Source organism: Pelophylax lessonae (assembly GCF_965119305.1).
Source record: "Pelophylax lessonae genome assembly, chromosome: 2".
In the NCBI taxonomy this organism is placed as follows: Eukaryota; Metazoa; Chordata; class Amphibia; order Anura; family Ranidae; genus Pelophylax; species Pelophylax lessonae.
Window position 1 is genome coordinate 110719119 of NC_138769.1, and position 27616 is coordinate 110746734.

Below are 27616 nucleotides of genomic sequence, written 5' to 3' on the forward strand. Positions count from 1 at the left end.
AGGATTAAAAAATAAAACTAGAAATGTTTTTATACTTTATGTAACACATCATCGTTGATCTCTTCTCTGCCCCAGATGGATTTTCAGTCAGACTGAGGCAGTCACCAGATGAGTGTCTAGTGCTTGGCTTTCCCTCTAGAAATCTAAGAATGTTCTCCTCAATTAATATAGAAATAACAAAACAAGATATAAAATCTGTAAAACGGATACCAATGCAGTTTCCATTTCAAAGTTCTTACACATAGAATATACTTGTAATTTATGGAAATTGATTGAGTTTATAAGATATGTGTTCTCATATCAAAAAGAAAAAAAAGAAAAACTCAACAAATATTTACAAAATACAGCAGGTTTACTTGCTTAAAACTGTTCAAGTCAGTTCCAGTTCATAGTTTACCAATATAATATACACACAATACACTAAAAAAAAAACAAAAAAAACTATAAATATGTTGTAATCTATCTGTGTAAAAGGAATTGCTTTAGTGTCTCTGGAAGGAGAAGATGACATATTTTATGGTGCTCTTTTTGTCCAAAGCACTTTCTAATACATAGGCGACAAATCTGCTTCAAAGTCAGCGGCCCTGGGAAAAGAATTCCACAGATGTTTAGAGAATAAACACAACAAAACAAATCAAGAAACACAAAATAACACACATGAATCTGGTACATAATATGTGGTACAGCACAGTCTAAATGAATCGACAATAGCAAGATACAGCAATGAAACCTTTTTAATAAACATACAGAAGTATGAATTGCATGGTTTCACATGATCACAGAGGGTGAACATTATAGACAGAGATACAGTAGTTGTTTAACTTGAAGCCAAAGTACATTATTTATACAACTCTTAAGGTAGACCGGAACTTAAAAGTGGAGTTTTCCTATATTATAGGGAAAAATCTAGACTTAGTTGTGTGTAAGCAGTGCTCTTGTCAGGGGACTAACCAGAGAAGACCTGGCAGATAGGCAAATCCCCAACATAGCCATGTTAATTTATGTAAGAATGTGGTCAGGCGACTGTCCGTGCGCACTAGTGTGGGGCGCACACTGGTGCAACTGCGTGCGTGTGGGCACATGCAAAGTGCGATAGTTGTTGGTGTCCCATGGCCTTTATAAGGACAGCAGTTTTGCTAATTAGTTGCTGGATGATTGTCAGCCACTTGTATCCTATGTTCGCTGTATTATTGAATTACCCGTTACCAACCCAACTTGCCTCTGGGCCTGTCTTGGCTTCTCTCTTGGCTCTGACCCCGGCTTGTTTCCACAGACCTGCTACTGCCTGCTTTCCTGTGCATGACCCTGGCTTGATATTGACCACGCTCCTGCTTCTAATCCTGATTGCCCTCTTGTGTTTGATCCTGATCCTGGTTCTGGCTCCTGACTCCGCTTCCTGCTCAGCCCTGCTGTCAAGATCAATTTGCTCATCCAGAGTGTCATCTTCCCTGTTGGCACCCCTGCTCTTCAGGTGTCTTTTAATCTGGAATCACCAGGCAACGACATCACTGGCAACCCGTGCTTCTTTGGGCTTTAACTGTAGACTTTCAGCTTTAATTTGAGGGTATTTACATCCAAATCAGGTGAACGGTGTAGGAATTACAACAGTTTGTATATGTTCCTCCCACTTTTTAAGGGACCAAAAGTAATGGGACAATTGGCTGCTCAGCTGTTCCATGGCCAGGTGTGTGTTATTCCCTCATAATCCTATTTACGAGGAGCAGATAAAAGGTCAGGAGTTAATTTCAAGTGTGCTATTTGCATTTGGAATCTGTTGCTGTCAACTCTCAATATGAGATCCAAAGAGCTGTCACTATCTGTGAAGCAAGCTATCATTAGGCTGAAAAAAACACAACAAATCCATCAGAGAGATAGCAAAAACATTAGGTGTGGCCAAATCAACTGTCTGGAACATCCTTAAAAAGAAAGAACGCACCGGTGAGCTCAGCAACACCGAAAGACCCGGAAGACCACGGAAAACAACTGTGGTGGATGACCGAAGAATTCTTTCCCTGGTGAAGAAAACACCCTTCACAACAGTTGGCCAGATCAAGAACACTCTTCAGGAGGTAGGCGTATGTGTCAAAGTCTACAATCAAGAGAAGACTTCACCAGAGAGAATACAGAGGGTTCACCGCAAGATGTAAACCATTGGTGAGCCTCAAAAACAAGAAGGCCAAGAAGGCCAGATTAGAGTTTGCCAAACAACATCTATAAAAGCCTTCACAGTTCTGGAACAACATCCTATGGACAGATGTGACCAAGATCAACTTGTACCAGAGTGATTGGAAGAGAAGAGTATGGAGAATGAAAGGAACTGCTCATGATCCATCAGTGAAGCATGGTGGTGGTAGTGTCATGGCATGGGCATGTATGGCTGCCAATGGAACTGGTACTCTTGTATTTATTGATGATGTGACTGCTGACAAAAGCAGCAGGATGAATTCTGAAGTGTTTTGGGCAATATTATCTGCTCATATTCAGCCAAATGCTACAGTACCCATTGGACGGCGCTTCACAGTGCAGATGGACAATGACCCGAAGCATACTGCGAAAGCAACCAAATCGTTTTTTAAGGGAAAAAAGTGGAATGTTATGCAATGGCCAAGTCAATCACCTGACCTGAATCTGATTGAGCATGCATTTCACTTGCTGAAGACAAAACTGAAGGGAAAATGCCCCAAGAACAAGCAGAAACTGAAGACAGTTGCAGTAGATGCCTGGCAGAGCATCACCAGGGATGAAACCCAAAGTCTGCTGATGTCTATGCGTTCCAGATTTCAGGCTGTAATTGACTGCAAAGGATTTGCAACCAAGTATTAAAAAGTGAAAGTTTGATTTATGATTGTTAATCTGTCCCATTGCTTTTGGTCCCTTAAAAAGTGTGAGGCACATATACAAACTGTTGTAATTCCTACACTGTTCACCTGATTTGGATGTAAATACCCTCAAATTAGAGCTGGAAGTCTGCAGTTAAAGCACATCTTGTTTGTTTCATTTCAAATCCATTGTAGTGGTGTATAGAGACAAAAAGATTAGAATTGTGTCGATGTCCCAATATTTATGGACCTGACTGTATGTGCACTTTTTCACAGATAACATTTGCAATCGTTTTACAAATGGATGTGCTTAGGAAAACTATACAATGAGGCAAAATGCCAAACATGCTAAAGAATAAATTTAGGGTTTACATGCACTTTAAAGTTTAAGCGCAGCTTTACAAAAATGTACACTCTGCTGTACATATGGGTATAGCAACATAGTGTGCTAAACCTACCTACCAGCCAGGGCTTCCTTTCCATTTTAAAAATTATATCCACAGCAATGGCTCAATCCCAGGTTTTTGTAGTAACAGAACAGCCTGTCGGACAAGCAACCCTTAGCGCCATGGGAGGAAACACTGTCCAGTTTCTTGGAGTGGTATGTGCACAGTATGTGCTCTCTCCTGTCATGGAAGCTGAGCTCATCAAAGGTGAGAGTGGAAAATGCACATGTGTGGCCCAAAAGAACAAGACAGTGTTTCCTCCCATGGCACTTGGGGATGCTGGTCCCAACGGTTGCTTTATCCCTACAATTACTCAGGACGGGACCATTCTTTGCTGCAGAGGATTTTAAGAAGCTTTTTGTAAATGCAGTTGTGGAATTTACTATTTAACCAGTAAGGAAGCCCTGGCTGGAGGGTAGGTTTAGCACACTACACTGCTATACCCACCCCACATGGGACAGCATAGTGTGATTTTTTGTAAAGCTGACTTTACAATTTATGTTCTAATGGCACATGTTGGAGGTCTTTTGGAATGTACATGACAGTCTCTAAATTTCCGACAGCAAGAAGAGAATCCTTGATACTAATTTTTTTTTTTTTTTTTTTTAGCACCATGAAAACGAATTGTTATTTAAAGCAGTATTTAACCCAAAAGCTAATTCTTAGATAGGATGGCTGTATTAGTTTTATTTTTTAGGCTTTCTTCCTTCTTCGTTCACATGGTGATCCAGCCAGTAAGTCTGTTTTGCAAAAGAATAAGTTCTCTTCCACATGTACAGTATATGTTTAAAGGCATGAGACAAACCATTTAACAAAGGCAGGGGTACTTACAATGATAATCTTGTATTTATTTATGTAAAACCTTTATCCTAAAAGAAAACAAAACTGTAACTGATTAAAAAATGTGTGCTGGAGTTTGGCTTCAATGTTTTAGTGTATTTAAATCTGCTAATACATTTAACACTACCCTACTCTCCAAACTGACATTTCTGTTGTCTGCTGTGTCCCCTGTGCTCATTCATCCAGAGTGTGGGCACTCTAATACAGATGGTGTGTTACTGGCCAGATCTGCAGGTGAAAACAGAGGGAAAAGAGCCTTAAAAAAAGAAAACAAATGCAGACACAACATCTAGTGATTGGTATGCTGCAGGATATAACATTTTTAGTTTTGGGTTTAATACCGCTTTAACCTCCTATAGTAAAGATCTTCTTCTGGAACAGTTTCAAATTATTATTGCTACAGGTCCTCATGAACGTTGGATTAAAGTCTACCTTCTCTTTTTAAAAAGATCTCATTCAATGAGCTATGTGGAGGGATGAGCTCCGAGGGTCGTTTTCCATCTGTGTTTCTGCTCTGTGTGCTTCCTCCATAGTCAATAAGTAGGTTCACTAAATCGACATTGCCATTTCTTGCAGCAGCATGTAGTGGGGTGTCCAGATCTTTACCAATATTTGCACTTGCTCCTAGTGGATAACACAAGATAAATTTGAAATAATTTAAATGTCAGCAGAAAAAAGAAAAGTTTGTATTCAGGATCAGAATGATTCCATACCCAGCTCGAGAAGTTTTTTAGCAGTGTCCACTTTTTGATTCTCACAGGCCACATAGAGCGGAGAGCCCAGGTGCTTTATGTATTGCTGTATACTAACTCCAGAGTTCACCAGAGACTCCATACATTCCGTATGGCCTGAAACACAACAGAGGACGACATTTTAGTGAATACCCGTTTTATATACCCTGATATTGAAGCTCCCATTTACTGACTTAAAAAGGAATGCTTACGTAGATTGTCCCTTGCCTAACACCATTTAATGGAAACTGGGGTTGTGTTCTTTGACTGGAAGAAAATCTTCTGCCATTTAAGAGAAAGGGTGTTGGTTGCTGAGATCCAGCATGTAGTAAAAAGTGTCTACAGTGGTGCTATCAAAGAATCTCTGCTGTGGGAAGTGAAGTAGAGGACAAGCTGGAGGATAGAAGTTAGGGCCATGTTCCAGCGTAGAATCTTCTCCTCTGAACAAGGCCTTTGGCATGCAGCCATAGAGCAGACCCTGGTACCTCAACCAATTGATGGCCAGGCTCTGTCCTAAAGAGCCAGTGCATGTGTTACTTGGCATTTGATCACTGACTTTCTGAACATGTCTCCATTGATCGGCTGTGAGCCCTGCATGTTCCCAGTATCCCCAGTTTTCCTGACTCCAGCGATTCTCTGTGACTCTGTGTATTCCAGCCTACAACCTACAACCAGTACCTGTGTGATTCCCTGTGTGTTTGAACCAGCAACTTGTTATGAGTACCTATGTGTTTCTCTTAGCACCCCTGACTGCACCTAGTCTCCCTTCACTTGTGTGTCTCCTGTACTCTCCAATCTTTCCCTCTGTATTCAAAATCCCAGTGCTACAGGAGACTTGTACCTATTACACCTAGTGAACCTATCAACCCAGTGCTGCAATAGACTTTTATCTGTCTTCTGTGCATCTCACTTTCCAGCAGCTACCTACCTGGGTAAATCAGGAGGCCGCCATCTGGGAGTTGTCAGTAGCATAGCCTATCACCCCTTTCATGGCACTCTGGTGAAAACCAAGTGGCTCCTTAGACCCTGCACTTCAGCTCTTCAAAAGGCTCTCACCTTCATTGAACAAGCAAGAATGTTGATCCCATTCCCTTCAGTGTCATCAGGCATCCGGCCTCCACAGTGTCTCTTACCTCCTCGTAACTACATGAGGCTCTCTTTTTCTCCTTGTGGCCTACACCACCACTTTACCTCAGCTGCTATTACCAAGTCCCCATAAGCCAGTCTTCCCTTATTGGTTATGGATTCCCCATCCTTGACAGGCTACACTGGGAAAGGATATTATGCCTAAAAGCAACATACTGTACTAAACTATAAAAAACAGAAAATACATTGTTGATGCGCAATGCTTAAAAAAATATTCCCATTCCCTGACATACTGTATGGATAACCTCTAGAGACAGAATTTACAACTTTAATGAAAGATAGGACAGCAAGCATGTAAAAGGAAAATTCCAGTGAAAAGCATGTTTTGGGTAACAGCGTAATAATACCAGGTTTACTGAGTAGAGCATTTATGCCATGGGTTATTTTATTTTCCATTTTATACATTTTCAAAATGCACTGCAGAATACAGGTCAGATGCTGCATCCACCTAGGTAAGTATGATTCATTTAAAAAAAATTCCCATACATCTCTTTAAAAGCTGAACTGCAAACATATATTAAACAAAAACACCAATAATTCCAGCTATGTATTTATGTAAACAAAAACCAGCATATATTTTAAAAAATGCAACTAGTACAAATGCATAATTTGACTTGATTTCAGCCTCTTGTACTCCCCAGTACAGCAGAACTCAGATTGAGAAAAGGAGGGGCACCAACCAGGTGCCCTGTATGTGCTGAAAAGGAAAATGCTAATTGGAGGAGAGTGATGACCTCATCAATCTGTCGCTGCACCTTCACTGTCCAATCACAGGGTGTCAGGGAGGTGTATAGGCAGGTGCAGTCTACATTCTCCACTGTAGGTGGTTCTGAAATGCTGCAGCATAGTAGGAGGAGAGGAAGTCAAGAGAAACATGGTTCCTTTATGGTTTTCCAAGGTCATTGGGGAAGCTAGCTAAATGTATGCTGCCATCCCATATGACTCTAGCAGCCATTTTGGGTCAGGCAGAGCCCAATTAAAACCCTGGCTCCCAGGCTTGGTGCTCATTTTTATGTGGGTAGTGTAGGTACAGGTCACCCATCTGACATGGACAGTGATTAGCGGCAGGGAGAGGTTCCTGATGAGTAGGAAAAGAATAGGAACACTCCATCCTATCTGGAGACCTCCCAATTTGTGTGTGACCTTAGTCAGGCCTCATTCTACCCCTCAAGACAGATGTTGTCTGCACATCTGAGACCTGCTCTGCTACATGTTGTTGTTACATGCAGTGAGGATTCCCAGTCAGGTGCCTTCTTATTGGGTCTGTTGTGAATTACTGGATTTGCATTAATACATGTTCTGTTATCTGCCACCAGAGTCAGTGTAAATACACCTGCTGCACCTCCCCACACTTGGGGGCAGTAAGCAAGATATGCCCCTTCTTGCAGGGGGTGTGGAAGGAGGAGAAGGCACCATCATGGCACCAATAGGATCGGCTCTGGCCCTGGTGCCAAAGTTTAATGGCTCCAACATTCCCCTGGCTGAGATTGAGGAGAGACTTGAAAGTGCTGCTCACCTGTACCAGGTTCCTGGCTGGTTGCTCACAGAAATGGCTATTAACTCTTTGATAGATGATGCCTGCCAAGCAGTGATGGCGCTCCCAGAAGAAGATTGGGCGCCCCTAGAAGAATTGTAACATGTATATGATGATCCCAGAGTTGAGGCCCAGATTCTTCATTCAGAGACAACAGGAAGACGAGAGCCTCACTAATTTTGCAGTGTCACTACAAAACCTCTGGAAACGAGGAAGAGGAATGCACATGGCTGTGCTTATATCACTGACTGGGATCACCTGTTGAGGAACAAGTTTGTGATAGGATTGAAAGCTGGCCCAGTTAAGAGGGCCCTACAAAAATTAATCAGAGTGCAACCCGCCACCTCCTTCCACGATACGGTGGTAGGATCGGTTACGCGGGAGGAAGAAGATGCAGAAGCTGTGGCATTAACAATACGGTATGACCCAGCACACATGAAAGAGGAGGACCTAGCACTCTCGCCACTGTTAGCCAGACACACAGTGCTAAGGGTGCTCACCATGAATGGGGCCTCCCTGAAAGAAGAACTGTCCTTAAACAAGATTTGGTTTATTCCCCCAAGGGTGGGAACCCATTACCCAGAGGAAGATGGTAAGTGCTGGCAGTGCAGCTGTTTTGGACATGTAATAAGAACTGTGGTCGACCTGATTTCAAAAGCTCATGCAGGCCGCCGTTAAACTATTGTCTCCCAGGGCAGAGGGACGATCCTTGGGACAGTCAAAACAAGGTCCCAGCAAGAGCTGATATGCAATATAGGGGGCGCTAGTGATAACCAAGCCCTCTACTTGTAATGTGCATATAGATACATGTGATAATAAATATATAATGTATATACCAATATACTAGGATATATAATACAAAACCACAAACCAAATTGATTAATAATATATATATATATATATATATATATATATATATATATATATACACAGAATAAATCACATAAATTTGAAGTCCGTGAATACCATTGCAATAAAAGTGGAAAAAAAATGTTGTTTATGTTTGACAAGTTCATATAGTGAAGTCCATAGATGAATCTACCAGAGATATTCCTATCCACATAGAGCAGACACTCAGTGATTAATGTGCACACTGAACACTCACCAGATGGTCCCTGAATCACAAGCAGTCTGAAAAACATTTTTCAACCTCCACATATTTCAAGCAGGGAATCAGCTAAGACATTAAAAAAATGTTCCTTCCAAGCAACTTGTACATATAGAGATGGCTCAGAAGAAAATAAAATATCTCATAGTGTAGTAGTTTTATTAGAAAGGCATAAAAACCATAAAACAAATTGATGGCCATGATTCGGTGTCCACTCAGCACTAATACAGCCGCAACACAGAGAGCGATAACCCACTCCGCACGGTTTTCACAATCACAAGGTCCCAGCAAACCAGAGTCTATGGTAACACCAAGTCCAGTGGTGGCTGCCCTTGTTAATGGACAAGACGTCCTGTGCCCGACTGACACATGTTCAGAGTCCACTGTCATGGAGTATGATTTTTATGATTTATGATTTTTATGCCCAGCGGTTCAGGATACAAAACTAACGGTACCCCTCCTGGCTATCCTTCAAGACGATATCCCTCAATCAATCGATGGCTTTACTAAAGCCATTAATCACCCAATCCATACAGGGGATGCTCTACCCGTTCGTGAGCGATACCATCTATTTTCCCCAGCTGTGTGCTCTGGGGTTAAGGACTTGCTCTGTAACATGCTACAAAGTGGGGTGATTTGAGAGAGCCATAGTCCATCGGCTGCTTCACTTGTTCTGGTGCAAAAGAAAGACTAAACCCTGCGGTTTTGCATGGACTATTGCAAATTAAATGCCTGCACTCTCAGGATGCTTACCCGCTACTCTGCGTAGAGGAGTCACTTATGGTGTTGGGTCAAGCCAAGTACTTCTTCAACCTTGAACTGGCAAGCGGCTGCTGGCAAATCCCAGTGCAAGATCAAGATCATGAAAAGACTGCCTTTGTCACACCACTGGGACTGTTTGAATTTAACTGTATGTCTTTGGCCTGAGCAATGCTCCCAGCCCATTTCAGTGCCTAATTGAGAGATGACTTCAACTTTGAAACTGTGCAAGTCTACTTGAATGATATCATTATCTTCTCGAAGATCACCTACCCAGCTGCTGAGCGGTCCCGCCACCCAGAAGCAAGGCGGCTTTTGTCTGGGATGTTGTCATCCCAGACAACAGGCCTTTAAGATCAATAAGCAAAAACTACTTTGGCACCTTTATTGGCCTATGCGGACTACTTAAAGCCAATCCGGGTGTATATGGTTGGGAGTTTACAAGGCCTGGGAGACTCAGGTACAAGGCAGATGTGAATAGGTTTTCACCTATGCCAGCTACAGCCTCCAACCTACTGAAAAGAACCTCCATAACTATAACTCTTTCAAGTTGGAGCTGCTGGCTTTAGTGTGGGCCAATACCAAGAAGTTGACAGAACACCTCATTAGGGCAGACATAGAGGTGTTTATGGACAACAACCCTCTCACCTATCTGGACACAGCCAAGCTAGGGCCCTTAGAGCAAATGTGGGTTGTCTGCCTGGTGCGATTCAAGTACAAGATCCACAATAGACCTCGAAAACGTAATAGAGATACTGATGCTCTGTCCTGCTATATGGTGGAACACCCATTGGGGATGTGGACTCCTGCCGAGAAGACATCAAGGTAGCCTCCGGCAGCCACCTCATGCTTGCTAAAAGAACAGGGGACAGTTCCCCAGTTGGAATCCACTGAAAATGTACAGTTGAGAGCAATGAATGTTGATTCAACAGAAGGATCCAGACCCTTATGCAAGTGCAGCACTTCCTCTCTTGGCGGCATAAGCACTTCTCCCACGAGTGCCAGAGACTGTCTAACACAGCTCGATCGATAGAGGGATACTAATGGGATTGACTCAAGACACAGGAAAATGTGCTGTATCGCCATGTGCACATTCCTACTGAAGAGTGGGACATTCTACAAATTGTTGCCCCCCCCTCCCCCCAGTCGCACATCCTCCAAATCTGCCAAGTATTATCCACTTTAATTTGACACTTTGGGGCTGACAGGGCTGAGTCTTTGGTCAGCAGATACTTGTTATGCCCGTGACTGGTGGAATGGGTCCAGAAGGTCTACCAGAAATTAAAGATTTGTTCTGTACATAAGTTCCCACCTGAAAGAACCTCGCCAATGACCATTACCACCTTGAAACCCCTGGAGCTGGTCACCATGGACTTTCAAACAATCTCCAGCTCACCCTCAGGATACCACTATGCCCTGGTTTTTGTCAACCACTTTACCAAGTTTGCAGTGATGGTTCTCACCAAGGATTAAATGGTCCCAACCACAGCTAAAATGTTTTGGGAACATGTGGTTCAACCCTACGGTTGTCCAAAATGGATATGCTTTGATCAAGATCTGAAGTTCGAGACAGTGATTATGTCCGAACTGTGCCACCTCAGCGGTATTAGAAAGTCCCAGACCACACTGTAACACCCACAGGGCAATGGAGCTTGTGAGTCGTTTAATCACATCTTGCTGAGGATGCTGTGAACTCTCAAACAAGGGCACTGAGACAGATGGCACCAACATGTGGGGGCCGTAGTGTGGGCCTACAACAATACCGTGCACTGGGCCACTGTGCACTGGTCTTGTTCCTGATGTTTGGGTGCTATGGTCGGCCACCGGTGGATCTCCTATTGGGCTTTCCTGCAGTGGCATCCCGAATATCTAGCATCTGGGTGCAGGAGCACTGAGATAGATTACAGAAAGCCAAGTAGGGTGTACTAGATAGACACAAGGACTTGGCCATGGACTTGGCCAAGGACTCTGTACTGGCGGATCTGCTGTTGCAACCGTGGGACTGGGCGTTAGTGAAAAATACCAAAAACAAGCGAGTCAGTAAGCTGAAGCCCAAATGAGCATGTACCCCCTATTGGTTTGAACAACAACCCTTCCCTCCAACTCCAGTGTATGAAAGTCTCAGAGGGACCTAATCCTGAGATAGAGACGTCTCTATCGCAACCTGCTAAGGCCCTGTGTGTTAAGTGGCGACTGTTCCACCAAACCAGCAGGAGATCAGGGGATGATTGATCCTGTCGATGTCCCACCTGTACAGTAAATCCCCAGTTAATAGTACCTGTTTCCTCTCTTTCTTGAGCCTCCAGGCCTCTCTTGATCTGGAATAGACATGTGCAATTCGTTTCGGTCCAAAAGTACTTCCCCACTGACAGCTGAAATGTAAACAAAAAAATGCCAGCAACAAAACCATACCAGGCCACATGCCCCCAAAATGGGGGAGTGCCCCCCACCCCAAAGCATGTTGATGGGGACAAGGTTCTCTTCCCCACAACCCTGGGCTGTGGCTGAGGGGATCTGCGGGCTGGGGGCTTATCAAAATCGTACGGGGTACATAGTACCCCTACCCATTAAACAAAATTGTTTTGTGGGAAAGAGGCTCTTGTCCCCATGGGGACAAGGTGCTTTGGAGTAGGGAGGCAGAGCTCCTCCTGCCCCATAGCACCCTTCCATGTTGAAGGCATGTGGCCTGGTATGGTTCAGGAGGGGGGGTGCTCACTCGTCCTCCCCCCCTTCCTTGGCTGCTGGGCTGCATGCCTGGATAAGGGTCTGGTATGGATTTTGGGGGGACTCCAAACCATTTTTTTTAAAAATGTGGGCGTAGACACACCCTTAGAATCCATACCAGACCCGAAGGGCCTAGTATAGGGCCTACTGCTTTTTTTTCTGACTTTTCTAGTGCCGGCATTCTTTTGTTTACATTTAAACTCTCAGTGGGGAAGCCCGCTGACAGCTGATGAGTCACTGGCCCACTATTCTTCACTCAAAATTTGAATATTTTTTTGACCGATCCGAATTTGAATCCTTCCAAAAATGTAGAATTTGTTAGAAAATGCATAAATGAAACAAAATTGAATTAAACTAACCTAAACGAACTCCAAAACCAATTCACGAAACAAAATTAGTAACATAATGAATATATCAAACAAAATAAAACAAATGTTTCCGTTCTGCACATGTCTAATCTGGAAGAAGGAAGTTCCAGTACAGCAACTATAGATAATCCAGCCAATCCTGCAAGTTCCACGGTCTGTCCAGAATCAACTGAGGATTCGGACTCGGGCACAGGTGGTGAGTGCATGGAAGGCCCAATTGACATCCATCCACTTGCGACCTCAGAGTCAAAACCAGAACAAAAATACCTGCAACCTGACTCCCCAGAGCACTTGAGGCCATAGTTCCCAACTTTATGAGATGAAAAAGAGGGGCCACTTTTAAACTCGAATTCTGGGATATCACTAACTAATCTTAAAAAGCTCCCACCCCACATCTAACACCTATGCTAACTAACCAGTAGAAAAAAAGATGCATATACTTACCTATTTCCAGGCCCGCTCTGTTCCGGTCACTCGATCTCTCCTGTGTCAGCCTGCTCTGGCCACAGGGGAGAGGAGAGATTGTTCCCACAACTGTTAGAATGCCTAAGAAGTGACATCGTAAATAGGCTTTATATGGGCCATTAGTTGTCTGTGCTCCCTCCTCTCCCTTGATGCCACTGAGAATAGGTAAGTAATATTGGAGAAAAAAAAAAAAAAAAGAGAGAATAGGTAAGTAATGGTATATGCATCTTTCTTCTACAGGTTAAATACAGGTGTTAGGAAGGAGGTGGGAGCAGTTTTAAGAGTAGTTAGTAATATCCTGGAATTCCACTTTAACACAAAAAATTAGGCAAAGGAGAAACCCCTAGATACAACCTCAATTAAGCAGACCACAAAGGATTACTATGTGAACAACAATTAGTTACGGTATATCTAAAAGTGGTTTTATTTTTTACCACTCCATTTCTTTTATACTGTCTTTTCAAAATACCAAAGGCAATATAAAATAACATTTTTGGTAGTTAAAAAAGTACATATTTTTTTCATAGAGGTCTACACATCAGACCCAAAAAGAGGGACAACTGGGGAGAAAATAGGTACTGAGAGATTTGGTTCTCAATGTTGAACAGTTCTTACAAATCAGGGACAGTTGGAAAGCTATGCTTGTGGCAAAATAATAATTTAACAAAATAATAATAATTTAAAAAAGTAATTTAACCACTGGAAAGTTTTGCCCCCTTAATGACCAGGCCATTTTTTGCGATTCGGCGCTGCTTTCCTTTAACTGAAAATTGCACAGTTGTGTGACGCTGTACCCTAATAAAATTGATGTCCTTTTTTAGAGCTTTCTTTTGGTGGTATTTGATCACCTGTGCGGATTTTTATTTATTGCGCTATAAACAAAAAAAGAGCAACAATTCTGAAAAAAGAAACAATATTTTTCACTTTGTGCTATATAACATTCCCAAAAAAATAGAAAAATTTAAAAATCTAAATTTTTCATCCTTTTAGGCCGATTTGTATTCTGCTACATATTTTTGGTACAAAAAATCCCAATAAGCATATTTTGATTGATTTGCGCAAAAGTTATTGCGTCTACAAACTAGGGGAAAGATTTATGTCATTTTTATTTATTTATTTTTACTAGTATTGGCGGAGATCTGTGATTTTTAACGGGACTGCTACATTGTGGCAGACAGATCGGACATATTTTTATTTTTGACACTTTTGGGGGGACCAGTGACATTACTACCGTAATCAGTGCTACAAATATACACTATTACTGTAATAATGACACTGGCAGGGAAGGGGTTAACCCAGGGGCGATCGAAGGGTTAAATGTGAGCCTAGGGGTGTTTTTTAACTGTATGGGGAAGGGACTTGTGAAATCAACACAGAGACCTGTCATCCTAAATAGGAGGATCACAGGCGCCCTGTGTTCATTCCAGAGAGCATAATGGTCTGCTGTGTTTACAACAGCAGACTGTCGTTCTCTCTCTACGGGGATCGATCACGGGTGCCTGGGGGGAAATCACAGCCGCCGTTCATGTGGATCGGCTTCCCTTCTGCCTAATGGGGGTGGGCATGCACCCCCAGGAGTGCTCCCACAACCGCCATACAGGTACGGTGGTTCGCGCAGCCAAGCCAGCCTGCCGCAGTATATCTGTGGCGGGCAGTCGGCAAGTGGTTGAAGTGTTACTAAAGTAATCACAGAGGCTATGCGATCCTGCTATGTAGGATCGTATGTCTCTGTGATTACATCACAAGCCATGCCCCCCCACAGTTAGAATCATGCCCCTAGGGACATACTTAACCCCTTGATCACCAGTAAAGTTAACCCCTTCCCTGCCAGTGTCATTTTTACAGTAACAGTGCATATTTATAGCACTGATTACTGTAGTAATGTCACTGGTACCCCCAAAAGTGTCAAAAATGTCAGTCAGGGGTCCGATCTGCAAAGTCGCAGTACTGCAAAAAAAAAAAAACGCAGATTGCCGCCATTACTAGTTTAAAAAAAACAATAAAAATGACATAAATATTTCCCGTACTTAGTAAACGCAATAACTTTTGCGCAAACCAATCAAAATACGCTTATTGCGATTTTTTTTTACCAAAAATATGTAGCAGAAAACAAATTGGCCTAAAATGTTAAAAAATTTTGATTTTTACATTTTTTTTTTTAAATTTCATATTAAAAAATGTGAAAAATATTATTTTTTCAAAATTGTCGCTCTTTTTTTGTTTATAGCGCAAAAAATAAAAATTGCACAGGTGATCAAATACCACAAAAAGAAATCTCTGTTTGTGGAAAAAAAAGGACGTCAATTTCATTTGGGTACAGCGTCGCACGACCGCGCAAATTGTCTGTTAAAGTCACGCAGTGCCGAATCGCAAAATAGGGCCTGGTCTTTGAGCAGCCAAATCCTCCAGGGCTTAAATGGTTAAGGTGAGTATATTTTACAAATTACAGCTTCCCACCAATCTCCACTTGCTACAATTCTCCTGAATATAGCTCATGTCACAAAGATGTTTAATATGAGAACTGCATGATAACAAAAGAAGTTCATTTTCTGAGAAACAGGAGTCAACTCTTTCCATTTACTTGGCAGCTTGAAATAAAATCACTGACGGGGACAGAGTCCCTTTTAAAGTAATTAGGTCTGTGCAGTGCAGACCTGGTAAGTTGTCTTTAATGACACAACATTGAAACTCATATTGGCTGTATCAGCAATTAGTTGCCCTTTGTGTCATCCCTTTAACGCTCCTGGAGACTTATGTCTCAGCTAATGGAGCTGTACTGGCAGAGGAACACAACAGTTCAATGGGAAAATTGGTAGTAATGCAACACCGACTGGTTCTTCATGTAATATTACAACCTGTGAATTGTACACAGCGTCAGGGTCAGGAGATGTAATGAAAGAATTCATTGCCAAGGTTGCAATAATAAAGTACTCTGCAACCCAAGCAATACAGCTGGGAATGCTGACGCCATCACTGCATAGTCCTGCAGATACAAGGCTAGAGCACACTACATTCTCTGTAAGTCTAGTACATATTTGTAAAGAATTTAAAGTGGCCCTATCATTATTTTTACACCTTAATTCCATACATGTTAAGAGATTACTTAAAAGAAATCCTTGTTGAACTTTTTTGATGTGATTTTTGATGTGTTTGAAGACCGAATTAAGCCAAAACCTTTTATTATACTGTATTTTTGGTAGCGCATGAAAAGGTTAGAGCCTCTGTCATGGTTTTATTGTCATCTGTGACATTTTTGGTGAGATCTCCCCTCACGTTCTGCAGGAACAGGAAATAATGACTAATCTTGACAATAGGGGTGTGGATAAAGAAATTTGGAAAGTGAGGGGAAAAAAGTTCTGACCATGTTTTTATTGCTGTCAAAGCCTTAGGGCTTGTTCACACTAGTGGCTGATGCATGGCTAAACTGTGCGGTTGAGCTGCTTTTACCACCTCCCAACTGTCCCCCCTTTAGCTGCAGAGGCAGTGGCCAGGGGTGTGCACATGCCCCAGCCACAATGCATTGTTTCTTAACCACAGCAGGAATTGCGACTACGGTTGCAGAGCGCTAGTGCAGGATTCACACTGGCAATACAATGCCTCCCGACAGCTTGTCAAATGCTCTCTGATTGCAGGATGCTCTTCAGAGGTCAAAGCACTGTGAATTAGCCCTTACTGTCCCATAGACTGTCCCCTTTTCTTGTTTGAGTGCTACAGGGACAGAAAGCAAGGGGACATTTCCTCAGGGAGGTCCCTGTTACAAAGAGGACATTTTAACTACTCCTTATTCTATTACAAATAACTGTGACTGGAGTTACTGGCTGGCATTTAGAATTTTTACATGCTTACTGATTCATATTTGTATGACTGTATTTCATACACATGCATATAGATTGTTCATGGTGGATCAAAACAAACTCTAAATCTTGCAACACCTGACCTTACAGCAAAGGCCTCCAGGTAGGATGGTGTGCCTCTATCCTTTCTCTAAGCATCAGGAAACTCCCTGTGCCGCTAATCATTGTCTCTGTCAGACGGCTAACCTGTCCCTACACTACACACGCATGTCAACCTTGAGAGCCAGGGCCCTAAATAGGCTTTGCCTGACCCAAGATGGCTACTAGAGTCACATGGGGTGGCAACATTTAATTGGATAGCTTCCCCAGTGACCCTGGAAACCATAGAGGAACAATGTTCCTCATGACTTCCTCTCCCCTGCAATGGTGCTGTGGTTGAGTGCCACCTATTTTGCAATTTGGTTTAGCGCTGCACTTTCTTTGATTATCTGTTTATTGCAATGACATGTCCATTGCGAGCTGCTAGAGATACACTAGAAATAGCGCAGTTTCTGCACATTTCACACTATTTATATTTAGACACTTGGTTACTGCTGCTTTTTTTTTAATCATTTTATTTTATTCTAATACCATGGATGTGTTTGAATATAGAGCAGCTGGAACATTCACCACTGAGGGTGTGTTTGTGGCTTCAGGAGGTGACACAGAATTAGGAGGCTTTTTTTCTGAGATTAAAGAACCCTATGGTGTCAGAATTACACCTTGAATGGGATATAGCCTTTTTGGAACAATATATAGTAAAACAGATGATTCCAAGAAGTCTAAGATGGGAGGTATCCCCCCTCAGGGAGATTTGGAAGCTGATACATGGTTCAAGTATTTTAATGAGGCTTGCATCAAACTCCTGGGCTTTCTGGTTGCAAGGAAACATAGTAAATGACCTATTATTGACAAAGAAATCAAGGACCTCAAGGATAAACTCTTGCCATTTAAAGGGTCAGTGGAGTATACTTCCCTGTCTACCAACCTTAAAAACCATTTAGAAAAAGAAGAAAGAGATAAAAAAAACAAAAAACATAAGAAATATTGTTGAGGGGCAGAAGTTCCGGTTACAGCACACCCAGTAATCATTATTACAAAAAAGGCCCCAATTTCAATAATAGAGGAAAAGGTTGTCCCAATAGAGGAGGAGATAACTATTATTACCCCTTCCCAAGAAACATACAATATCACCCTAATGGGAATCATATTAGGGGCTATATTAAGGGACCAAACACGTATAATGGTGGGTATGGGACTGAAGATCGGGGCATGTATCATTCATATAATGACTCAAGGTTTCAGATGGATATCCATAATAGATTTTCTCCACTTAGAGGCTATCCCAGAAATGGTACCTACCCGTATATGGGTAGGGACTCTGATGGTTACAACCAATCTCCTTACAATTACAATCAAAATAATCCAGTTTCCTGTGGTGGGTGAGATTTCCCCAGGGAAACCCAAAGAATCAAAAGAGATCCAGGCCCAAGAGAGTCACCGTGGGGGAAGAGAATCCAAAGGAAAAAGAAAAAGAACATAAGAGGTCAAGGAATTTTTAATTTAAGTAACGTGGAACTTACCAAGGAAGAGACATTAATATTTGATAAAGGTCTAAAATTTGTATCCCCCCCCCCCCCCCCAAGAAACTCAATAAATTTAACACATTTATTGATGTTCACAAATTTATCAGAAAGATTAACATTCAAAGATATCTAGTTACTAATCCTATTGGGAGACCCCTTAGAATTGATTCACAGGTGGTGCATTTGGGTTTTTCTAACCCATTACTTTTTAATCCACCTGGCCAAGTAGCTCCCTCTATTAATGTTTTCAAATATCTAGTATTAAAGGATTTAGACTAATTATAGGTCAAGCAAGTAAGGCAACAATCTGAATTTAAAATAGGATTGAGGAATTTATGTGAGAATAAAGATTTGGTTATACGCCTCGCTGACAAAGGGGGCGGAATCCTGATTTTGGATAAAGCTGATTATTTGAAAGAGATGAATAATATACTGAGTGACCATCAAACATATAGGGAATTACCTAACAATCTTACTTCTAAATATTAGAGGGATTTAAATAAGCTTATTGAGAAGGGCTTTCAAAATGGGATTTTAGAGAAGAAAGAAAGAACTTATCTACTCCTTTGGCTCCTAGAATCCTGGTGATGTACTATTTACCGAAAGTGCATAAAAATCCCATACATCCAACAGGACGCCCTATTGTGAGTGGCATAGATTCCATTATGTCTCGCATAGGACCTTATGTGGATTTTTATCTACAACCACAAGTGAGGAAAATCCCCTCTTTTTAAAAAAGATACCAAAGATACTATTAAATTATTAGATAACATCCAGATACAGGATGATTGCATATTAGCTACAGCTGATATTGCTTCCTTATATACCTGTATTCTCCACCATTTGGGTTTGGAAGCAGTAGAATATTTTTTTATTGCACGATGAAACTATTTCTGGACTTCAGGGATCTTTCGTCATAGACTTGTTGGTGTGTGCAACCAGCCACAATTATTTCTTGTTTAAGGGCAAATACTACCAACAGGAAAGGGCCATGGATATTGCCCCCAGCCTTGCAGACCTCTTCATGTCCAAGTGGGGGGAGGATGTCGTCTATGCCCTTAAGAGACCAGAATTGGCCCTTTGGGCTAGATATATAGACAACATCCTCCTGGAAGGGGAGTGTGGACTGGAGAAATTGGGACAATTCTTCCATACTCTTAACACCAATGACCGAGGTATTTCTCTGTCATTTGAGGCCAGCAGGGAGAAGATCCACTACTTGGATCTGGAGATAGAAATTATAAACCAGCAGTTACTGACTAAAACATATTTTAAACCTACTGACCATAATGGTTTTATCCCCACTGACAGCTGTCATCACAGGAATTGGTTGAAATCAGTGCCCCGCAGCCAATTTTTGCGACTGCGTTGTAACTGTTCAACCACTTTAGATTTTAAACAACAAGCTTCTGTACTCAAACATAGATTCTTGGAGAAGGGATATGACTCACATGAGTTGAATTCTGAAATTCTTAATATCAATAGAGGGTCCCTTTTAGATGAACAACCTAAGCGAAGTCATGATGACAATTTTAAGTGGTCTTTTTTTACCACCTATTCCTTACAACATAGACAGGTTAAAAACATTGTTAAAAAACATTAGGATGTACTTAGAAATGATCAGGGTCTGGGACCACTATTACCTGAACGAGCTAAAGTAACTTATAAAGAGTAGGGCTTGGTATTTCATGTGAATTCAGAATGAGGCTTGGAGCTCTCTCTAAACATTCACACATGTGAGTTTTGAGTGAGGCTTGGAGTTCACTCCAGCAATCAGAGTAAGGCTTGGCATTTCATGTGAATCCAGAATGAGGCTTGGCACTCACTCTACACCGCCATGTTTGGTACCAGGAAGTAATGATTCAGGATGTGCCTGCAAGCGGACAGCAATTAGGGTAATTACTTGAAATGTTTCTTCAGACCCCAGATGATGCTTTGAAGACGAAACACATTGGGTTTCTTACCATTCAGGCCATTGCACTATGATCTTGTATACTGGATGATGTTACAAGCGCTTGTTTATTGGGGATGATGTATGTTTTCTACCTTTCTAAATACATTTTGGAGATACAGTTTTACACTATGTGGACCCTTTCTTTATCTCTATGGTCCAACGCACGGTTTTGACACCAATCTATGTGGAGCGGATTCATTGCGTTGTTACGTGTGGAAACATTTGGAGTTTTCTAGTACCACTCCTGGACATATTCAAAACGTGGTTGACCCAGTACCTTTTTATGTAACTGAGTCCATATATTCTGGTAAGCAGTCATTTTTACAAGTGGTGGAAAGTTTTCCCATTGAGGATTGGAGCACAAGAGGTGGCACGACCCTGTTCTGCGATTATTCACTGCACTGGGATTTTTTTTCTATTCTGTGCACTTTACTCCCTTGGACTGAACTGTCATTTTATTATTGTTCAGTTTATTATGGGATATTTATTTTGTGATTTGGTATAGCGCAGCATTTTCTTTGATTATCGGTTTATTGCAATGACATGTCCATTGCAGTGCAAGCAGCTAGAGATACACTAGAATTAGTGCAGTTTCTGCACATTTCACACTATTTGCCTGACCCAACATGGCTGCTAGAGTCACATGGGGTAGCAACATTCAATTGGATAGCTTCCCCAGTGACCCTGGAAACCATAGAGGAATGATGTTCCTCATGACTTCCTTTCCCCTACAATGGTGCTGTGGTTGAGTGCCACATGCAGTGGAGAAAGTATACTGTACCTGCCTGCATATGCAAGTTTACTATACACATGCCCAAGTAGTAGCGATCAGAATTTGAAAAATAGAGCAAAATAAGATATTAAGCATAAAAGGATAGTGGATTGGGACAGGAAATAATGGTTTATTATTTTACTGACTGCCCCACTATATAATATCAGCTTTCTCAAAAAGATGTATTTACGCTTTAATGCGAAGAGAGAATTCTCAAGGGAAAACTCTGTAATAAACACAATCTTAACAGGTATTAAAAAATACTGTATGTCTGTTTTCTTCCATGTATACATTCTACCACATATAAATACACTGACACAGAATAAAATGCTAAAGAAAGGATGATACTGTAAACGGTTACCTCTTTTACATGCCTCATGTATTGGAGATGCTACATCACATACTGCATGTGGGCTGGCTCCATGCTGTAGAAGTAAGTTCACACAGGCTGTGCTGCCACTGACACAAGCATTGAATATTGGAGTTTTCCAGTCAATATTGGGAATGTTGACCTTAGAGAGAATTCAACAAGTGGTTTAGTTAAGATTGCTGCTGTTCTTACTAGAATAAGTCAACATAAAGTCTTATTTTTTTTTTTTTGTAAAAATGTGTATAAAACAGATCAACTTTGGCATAGGAATGGGGGCTGTAGAGGCTGCAGACCTAGCCAGGCTTCCCGACCACTTTCAATATCTTCCAATACTATTTAGCAATCCAGTAGTAAGGATTACGTTGAAGAGCACACTGCAGTGTGGGTTTCTTTCTAGTAGCATTAATATGTTTTCAGGGCACTATCATTGTGTTTTGTGCTTGATTGCTTACATTTATACTGCCCCATTTGGCAGCTCTCAGTCTGGTGTATATACAGTACCTAATGCATTCACCAGTAAATAGAGGGATGTGGCAAGGGCACAATTTTGCTCAGCTGTGGTATGGATAAAAGGGATTAAGAAAAAAGGTTTAGATACAATCCTTTTGTCAGAGCCCAGTAGAAAACATGGAACCTCCATCCTTACAGACGAAAGCTGGCCATTTACTTGTAGAAATGTGTTTGAAATGTTTATGCTTTAAGAACATTCATTTGATTTACTATTCACTAGTGGGGGCAACCCAATGTCTGTTTTCGACCATAGTGACCAGAAAATTAGAAGGAGCATTTCTCAAACTAATGAAATTCTAACAGTAAATGTAGTTTTTGTTTGGGAAATTACATTCATTCCCATATGCAATGTAACAAGAAAACTGATTTTTTAAGTATTTCAAATTACATTCGTCAAGTCATTTGATATACAGATCAGAATTTTCATACAAAATTGTTTGTAAATCTGCTAGTATATGGTCAGCCTTAGACACCAAGATCCCTTTAAACACTTAAGCCCCGTACACACGCACCGATTGTTGGCCAACCGATCGGCCGTCTTTTGTCCAGTGTTGTTGTGTTGGTTGAAATGTGCTCTAGACTGCACACGAATTTTGTCGGCCAACAACAACCAACTGCAGAAGTGATGTCATGTTCTGGTCTACTTTTCGTGTGTTTTTTCTTCTCTGAGCATGCCCAGTCTTGATCATCACATTTTTGTCTGCCGAAATCTGTACTGACTGAGGAACAATCGGCCATTCTGCTGACGGCCAACAAAAATTTTATAGCATGCACACCAGATTTTGTTCGGCCGAAAAGTCGCAGTCGGTTGTCGGAAGCATCATACTAACAAGCCGACAATCGGCCGATCGGACGTTGGCCGAAAATTTACGGCCAACAACCGGTGCGTGTGTACGAGGCTTAAGACATTAAGATTAATTTGCTTCATTTTGAAACACCCCATATGAAAATGGAGGAGTCTGCAAACATGCAACATTTGTGGGTCTTGAGATAAAAATAGTTTTAGTGTGAATGATCTCATAAGGGGATCAAATATAGCGCTTGCTTAAAAAACTTCTGATACCACGATGTATATGTGTAAGCTTCACATGACCCTAAAAATTGTCTCATATACTGTATGTCAGCACAAGATGTGCAAAAAATGGTGTGAATAAATAGGGTATAAATAAATATGTTTAAAATTATAATTTATGTGACATAAATAAATTTAAATATATAAATTCAAATTTCTTATATTATAGTAATTATGTAAACAATGTGGTGAAAGAACTGTATAAATATAAGATTGTAGAAGTAAAATTATAATAGATAAAACAGAATATCCGAAATGTGAAAAAAACTTCTATATTACAAAATTTACAATTACAAAATCTTTTTCACATATAGAAGTTTTTTTCACATTATAATTTATAACAGATATTCTGTTTTATCTATTATAATTTTACTTCTACAATCCTATATTTATACAGTTCTTTCACCACATTGTTTACATAATTACTATAATATAAGAAATTTGAATTTATATATTTAAATTTATTTATGTCACATAAATTATAATTTTAAACATATTTATTTATACCCTATTTATTCACACCATTTTTTGCACATCTTGTGCTGACATACAGTATATGAGACAATTTTTAGGGTCATGTGAAGCTTATACATATACATCGTGGTATCAGAAGTTTTTTAAGCAAGCACTATATTTGATCCCCTTATGAGATCATTCACACTCAAACTATCTTTTACATATAGCAGCTGCTAATTTATCACAACTATACCATATATTTATATAGATTTTATAAACTAGAGTCCTATTTTATTATCACAACTTAATATTACACATCCCTTGGCGCGAGGAATATACTTTGTATATTAATTCATCATAAAAATAGTTTTGTATCATTATGATGTGAATTTCTTTGGGACCAGACTGAAAGTACAAAGCAACCCAGGCATATAAAAACACAACAGCCCAAAGCAAAGAGCATAACCAATTCTTGACAATCCACAACCTTGTACTGCAGAATGTTTGAACTGTCACTACTGCCAACTAAAATGCATAATATTAAAGTGTAGAATAAATGTTTTTGTTCAAATAAACCCATAAATGCAATCAAAGGTAGCTGCACCTCTGGCCTACTGCACAGCTAGTAGGCTGCCAGGTTTGGTGTATAGCTCTGGACAGAACAGGTAGGGAAGGTAATTTGTTATGACTAGGGTTGAGCGAACCCGAACTGTATTGTTCGGGATTGTACCGGACCTTTGGGTGTTCGGTACCCAGACACGGACCCGAACATTTCACTGTATGTTCGGGATACAGTCCGTTGTTCGGTAATTTATTTCATGTTTTGGCACAGTTTTAATGGCGTGGTTTCAACAGCTGCAGGGCAGCCAATCAACAAGCAATTAACTACTGTGCCCTTAGAAGCCATCACAGCCATGCCTACTAATGGCATGGCTGTGATTGACCAGTGCAGCATGTGACCCAGCCTCTATATAAGCTGGAGTCACATAGTGCCGCACGTCACTCTGCTCTAACTACTGTAGGGAGAGGTTTCTGATGCTGCGGAGGGAGAAATAGGAGATTATTGTAGGGGCAGGCTGGAGATTGCTTTCAGGGAAAGAATAGGAAGAATCTTTTTTAATCAGACAGCGATCTACATTGATTTTATTGTGTGGGGGTGCAGTGCATGATCTTTTTGCCCTGACCTGAGCCCAGTGAGGAGGAGGGAGAAAAAAAAAAACTTTTATCAGTCTGTTAGGTGGGAGGCGTGCGGCGTGTAGCAGCCATGTAATGCAAGCTCAGTGCATATGTGTCTGCTTGATCTGGATTAAAAAAAAAAAACGCTTTTTCCTTCATACTTTACTGTGACTTACAGCGTTTAGACACTGCAGTTCTGATCTGCTATTCAAAAAGCCCAATTTAAGGGGACAATTATTTTTCAGTTTTTCATTCATACTTTACTGTGACACTGTCATACAGCGTTTAGACACTGCAGTTCTAATCTGCTATTCAAAAAGCACCAATTAAAAGGGAAAAATAAAACATTTTCATTCATACGTTACTGTGAGATACACCCGTTGGATACTGTTGTTCTATTCCGCTTGTTAATAAAAACCCATTTAGGGGAAAAAATTAAATTGCAGCCTAGTCTGCATATGTTACAGTGAGATACACCCATTGGATACTGTTGTTGTATTCCGCTTTTCAATAAAAAAAACATTTAGGGGAAAAAAATTAAATTGTGGCCTAGTCTGCATATGTTACAGGGAGATACACTCATTGGATACTGTTGTTATATTCCGCTTGTCAATAAAAACCCATTTAGGGGAAAAAATTAAATTGCAGCCTAGTCTGCGTATGTTACAGTGAGATACACCCATTGGATACTGTTGTTGTATTCCGTCTTTCAATAAAAACCCATTTTGGGGAAGAAAATTCAATTGCAGGATAGTCTGCATATGTTACAGGGAGATACACCAATTGGATACTGTTGTTGTATTCTGCTTTTCAATAAAAACCCATTTAGGGGAAAAAAATTAAATTGCGGCCTAGTCTGCATATTTTATTGTGAGATACACCCTTTGGATACTGTTGTTCTATTCTGCTATTCAATAAACACCCATTTAGAGGAAGATCCTAAATTAGAGAAATATGAGGAGAAGGTCAAATAAGGGACGTGGCCTGGGTCATGGTGCTGCTGGTGGAGCTCCTGTTGCAAGGAGAGGACGTGATCGATCTGTGCCAGCTACACGCACCAGCGAAACACCTTCCTCAGGTGTGAGTAGGCAACAGAACCTGCAGCAGTATTTGGCAGGGCCTAATGCGCCTCTACAAATGTTGAGGCCAGAACAAGTACAGGCGATAGTAGATTTGGTTGCTTACAGTGCCTCCAGTTCCTTCACATTGTCTCCGACCCAGTCTACTGCTAAAAGGTCAGAGTTGGCACCTGCAGCCGATGTCTATCAATATTTCACATCACCCCCTTGCAAATCAGCCAAGCAGTCTGAGCCCCAAGTCATGCAGCAGTCTCTTCTTCTTTTCGATGACTCTGTTAGCATGGTTTCCCAGGGCCATCCACCTAGCCCTGCCCCAGAAGTTGAAGAGATTGAGTGCACCGATGCCCAACCACTTATGTTTCAAGATGAGTACATGGGAGGACCATCGCAGCACGTCTCGGATGATGACGAAACGCAGGTGCCAACTGCTGCGGAATTCCGAATTGTGGAGATCCACAAGGAGGGCAGGGGTGAAGACTGGGTGGAAGATAATGTGGAGGACGATGAGGTCTTCGACCCCACATGGAATGAACGTCATGCAGGTGACCTGAGTAGTTTGGAGGAAGAGGCGGTGGTCGCACAGAGCCACCAGCACAGCAGAAGAGGGAGCAGGGTGCAAAAGCAGAGCGGCCGTGCCCTAGACACTACGCCTGCTACTGCAAGGGACCAAGCACACCAAAGCCAGCTCAAAGGAGTTCCCTAGTGTGGCAGTTCTTCAGACAATGTGATGATGACATGACACAAGTGGTTTGCACGCTGTGCAATCAGAGCCTGAAGCGAGGCATAAACCTTCTCAACCTGAGCACAACCTGCATGACCAAGCATCTAAGTGCAAAGCACGGGCTGCAGTGGAGTAGACACCTCACAAAGCAAGAAAGGTCTCTGGCTCCTCCTGATTCCTCTTCTGCTGCAGGCTCAGCCTCTTCATCCACCTCTGTAGTGACAGTGGCACATGCCACCCCGCAAACAGAGGATCTGCCAGCAACACCACCACCTGGGTCACCAACAACCATCTCCACAATGTCCCGTGGAAGCGTTCAGCTTTCTATCTCCCAAACACTGGAGTGGAAGAGGAAGTACCCCCCTACCCACCCGCGATCCCTGGCCCTGAAAGCCAGCATTTCAAAATTCCTGGCTTTTGAAATGCAGTCATTCCGTCTGGTGAAGACGCAGAGTTTTAAAAGCCTTATGGCAGTGGCTGTCCCACAGTACGTCGTGCCCAGCCGCCACTACTTTTCCAGGCAAGCCATCCATTCCCTGCACAACCAAGTGGGTGACAAAATCAGGTGTGCACTGCGCAACGCCATCTGTGGCAAGGTCCACCTAACTACAGATACATGGACCAGTAAGCACGGTCAGGGACGTTATATCTCCCTAACAGCACACTGGGTAAATGCAGTGGCGGCTGGGCCTGAGGCGGATAGCAGTTTGGCGCATGTCCTTCCACCACCGAGGATTGCAGGGCGCTTCAGTTTGCCTCCTCTCCTGAACTCCTCCTACTCTGCTTCCTCATCCTCTATTGCCTCCTTATCCGGTCAGCGTAACAGCTTCACCACCAACTTCCGCACAGCCAGGGTTAAACGACAGCAGGCAGTTTTAAAACTTGCCTGTTTAGGGGAAAACCACACACGGCGCAGGAGTTGTGGAGCGACATTCAACAGCAGACCGATGAGTGGTTGCTGCCAGTGAGCCTCAAGCCCGGCCTGGTGGCGTGCGATAACGGGCGAAATCTCGTAGCAAGTCTGGGCCTAGCCGGTTTGACACACATCCCTTGTCTGGCGCATGTGCTGAATTTGGTGGTGCAGAGGTTCCTTAGAAATTACCCCGATATGTCAGAGCTGCTGCAGAAAGTGTGGGCCGTCTGTGCG

The 27616-nt window shown here is 41.8% G+C and overlaps 1 protein-coding gene across 1 annotated transcript in view; it reads right to left on the bottom strand.

The window, feature by feature from the left end:
- Window positions 1–400: 400 nt before the first annotated feature.
- The window catches only part of ASB9 (ankyrin repeat and SOCS box containing 9), a 78151-nt gene continuing 50935 nt past the window's right edge, over window positions 401–27616 (bottom strand). Inside the window, exons 4-7 of the mRNA XM_082248557.1 lie at window positions 21447–21597; window positions 4819–4953; window positions 4538–4729; window positions 401–584 (exon numbers count right to left, since the gene is read on the bottom strand). Of these exons, the coding sequence (XP_082104683.1) occupies window positions 460–584; window positions 4538–4729; window positions 4819–4953; window positions 21447–21597 (603 nt within the window). The 3' untranslated portion in view covers window positions 401–459. The remainder of the gene's footprint in view (window positions 585–4537; window positions 4730–4818; window positions 4954–21446; window positions 21598–27616) is intronic.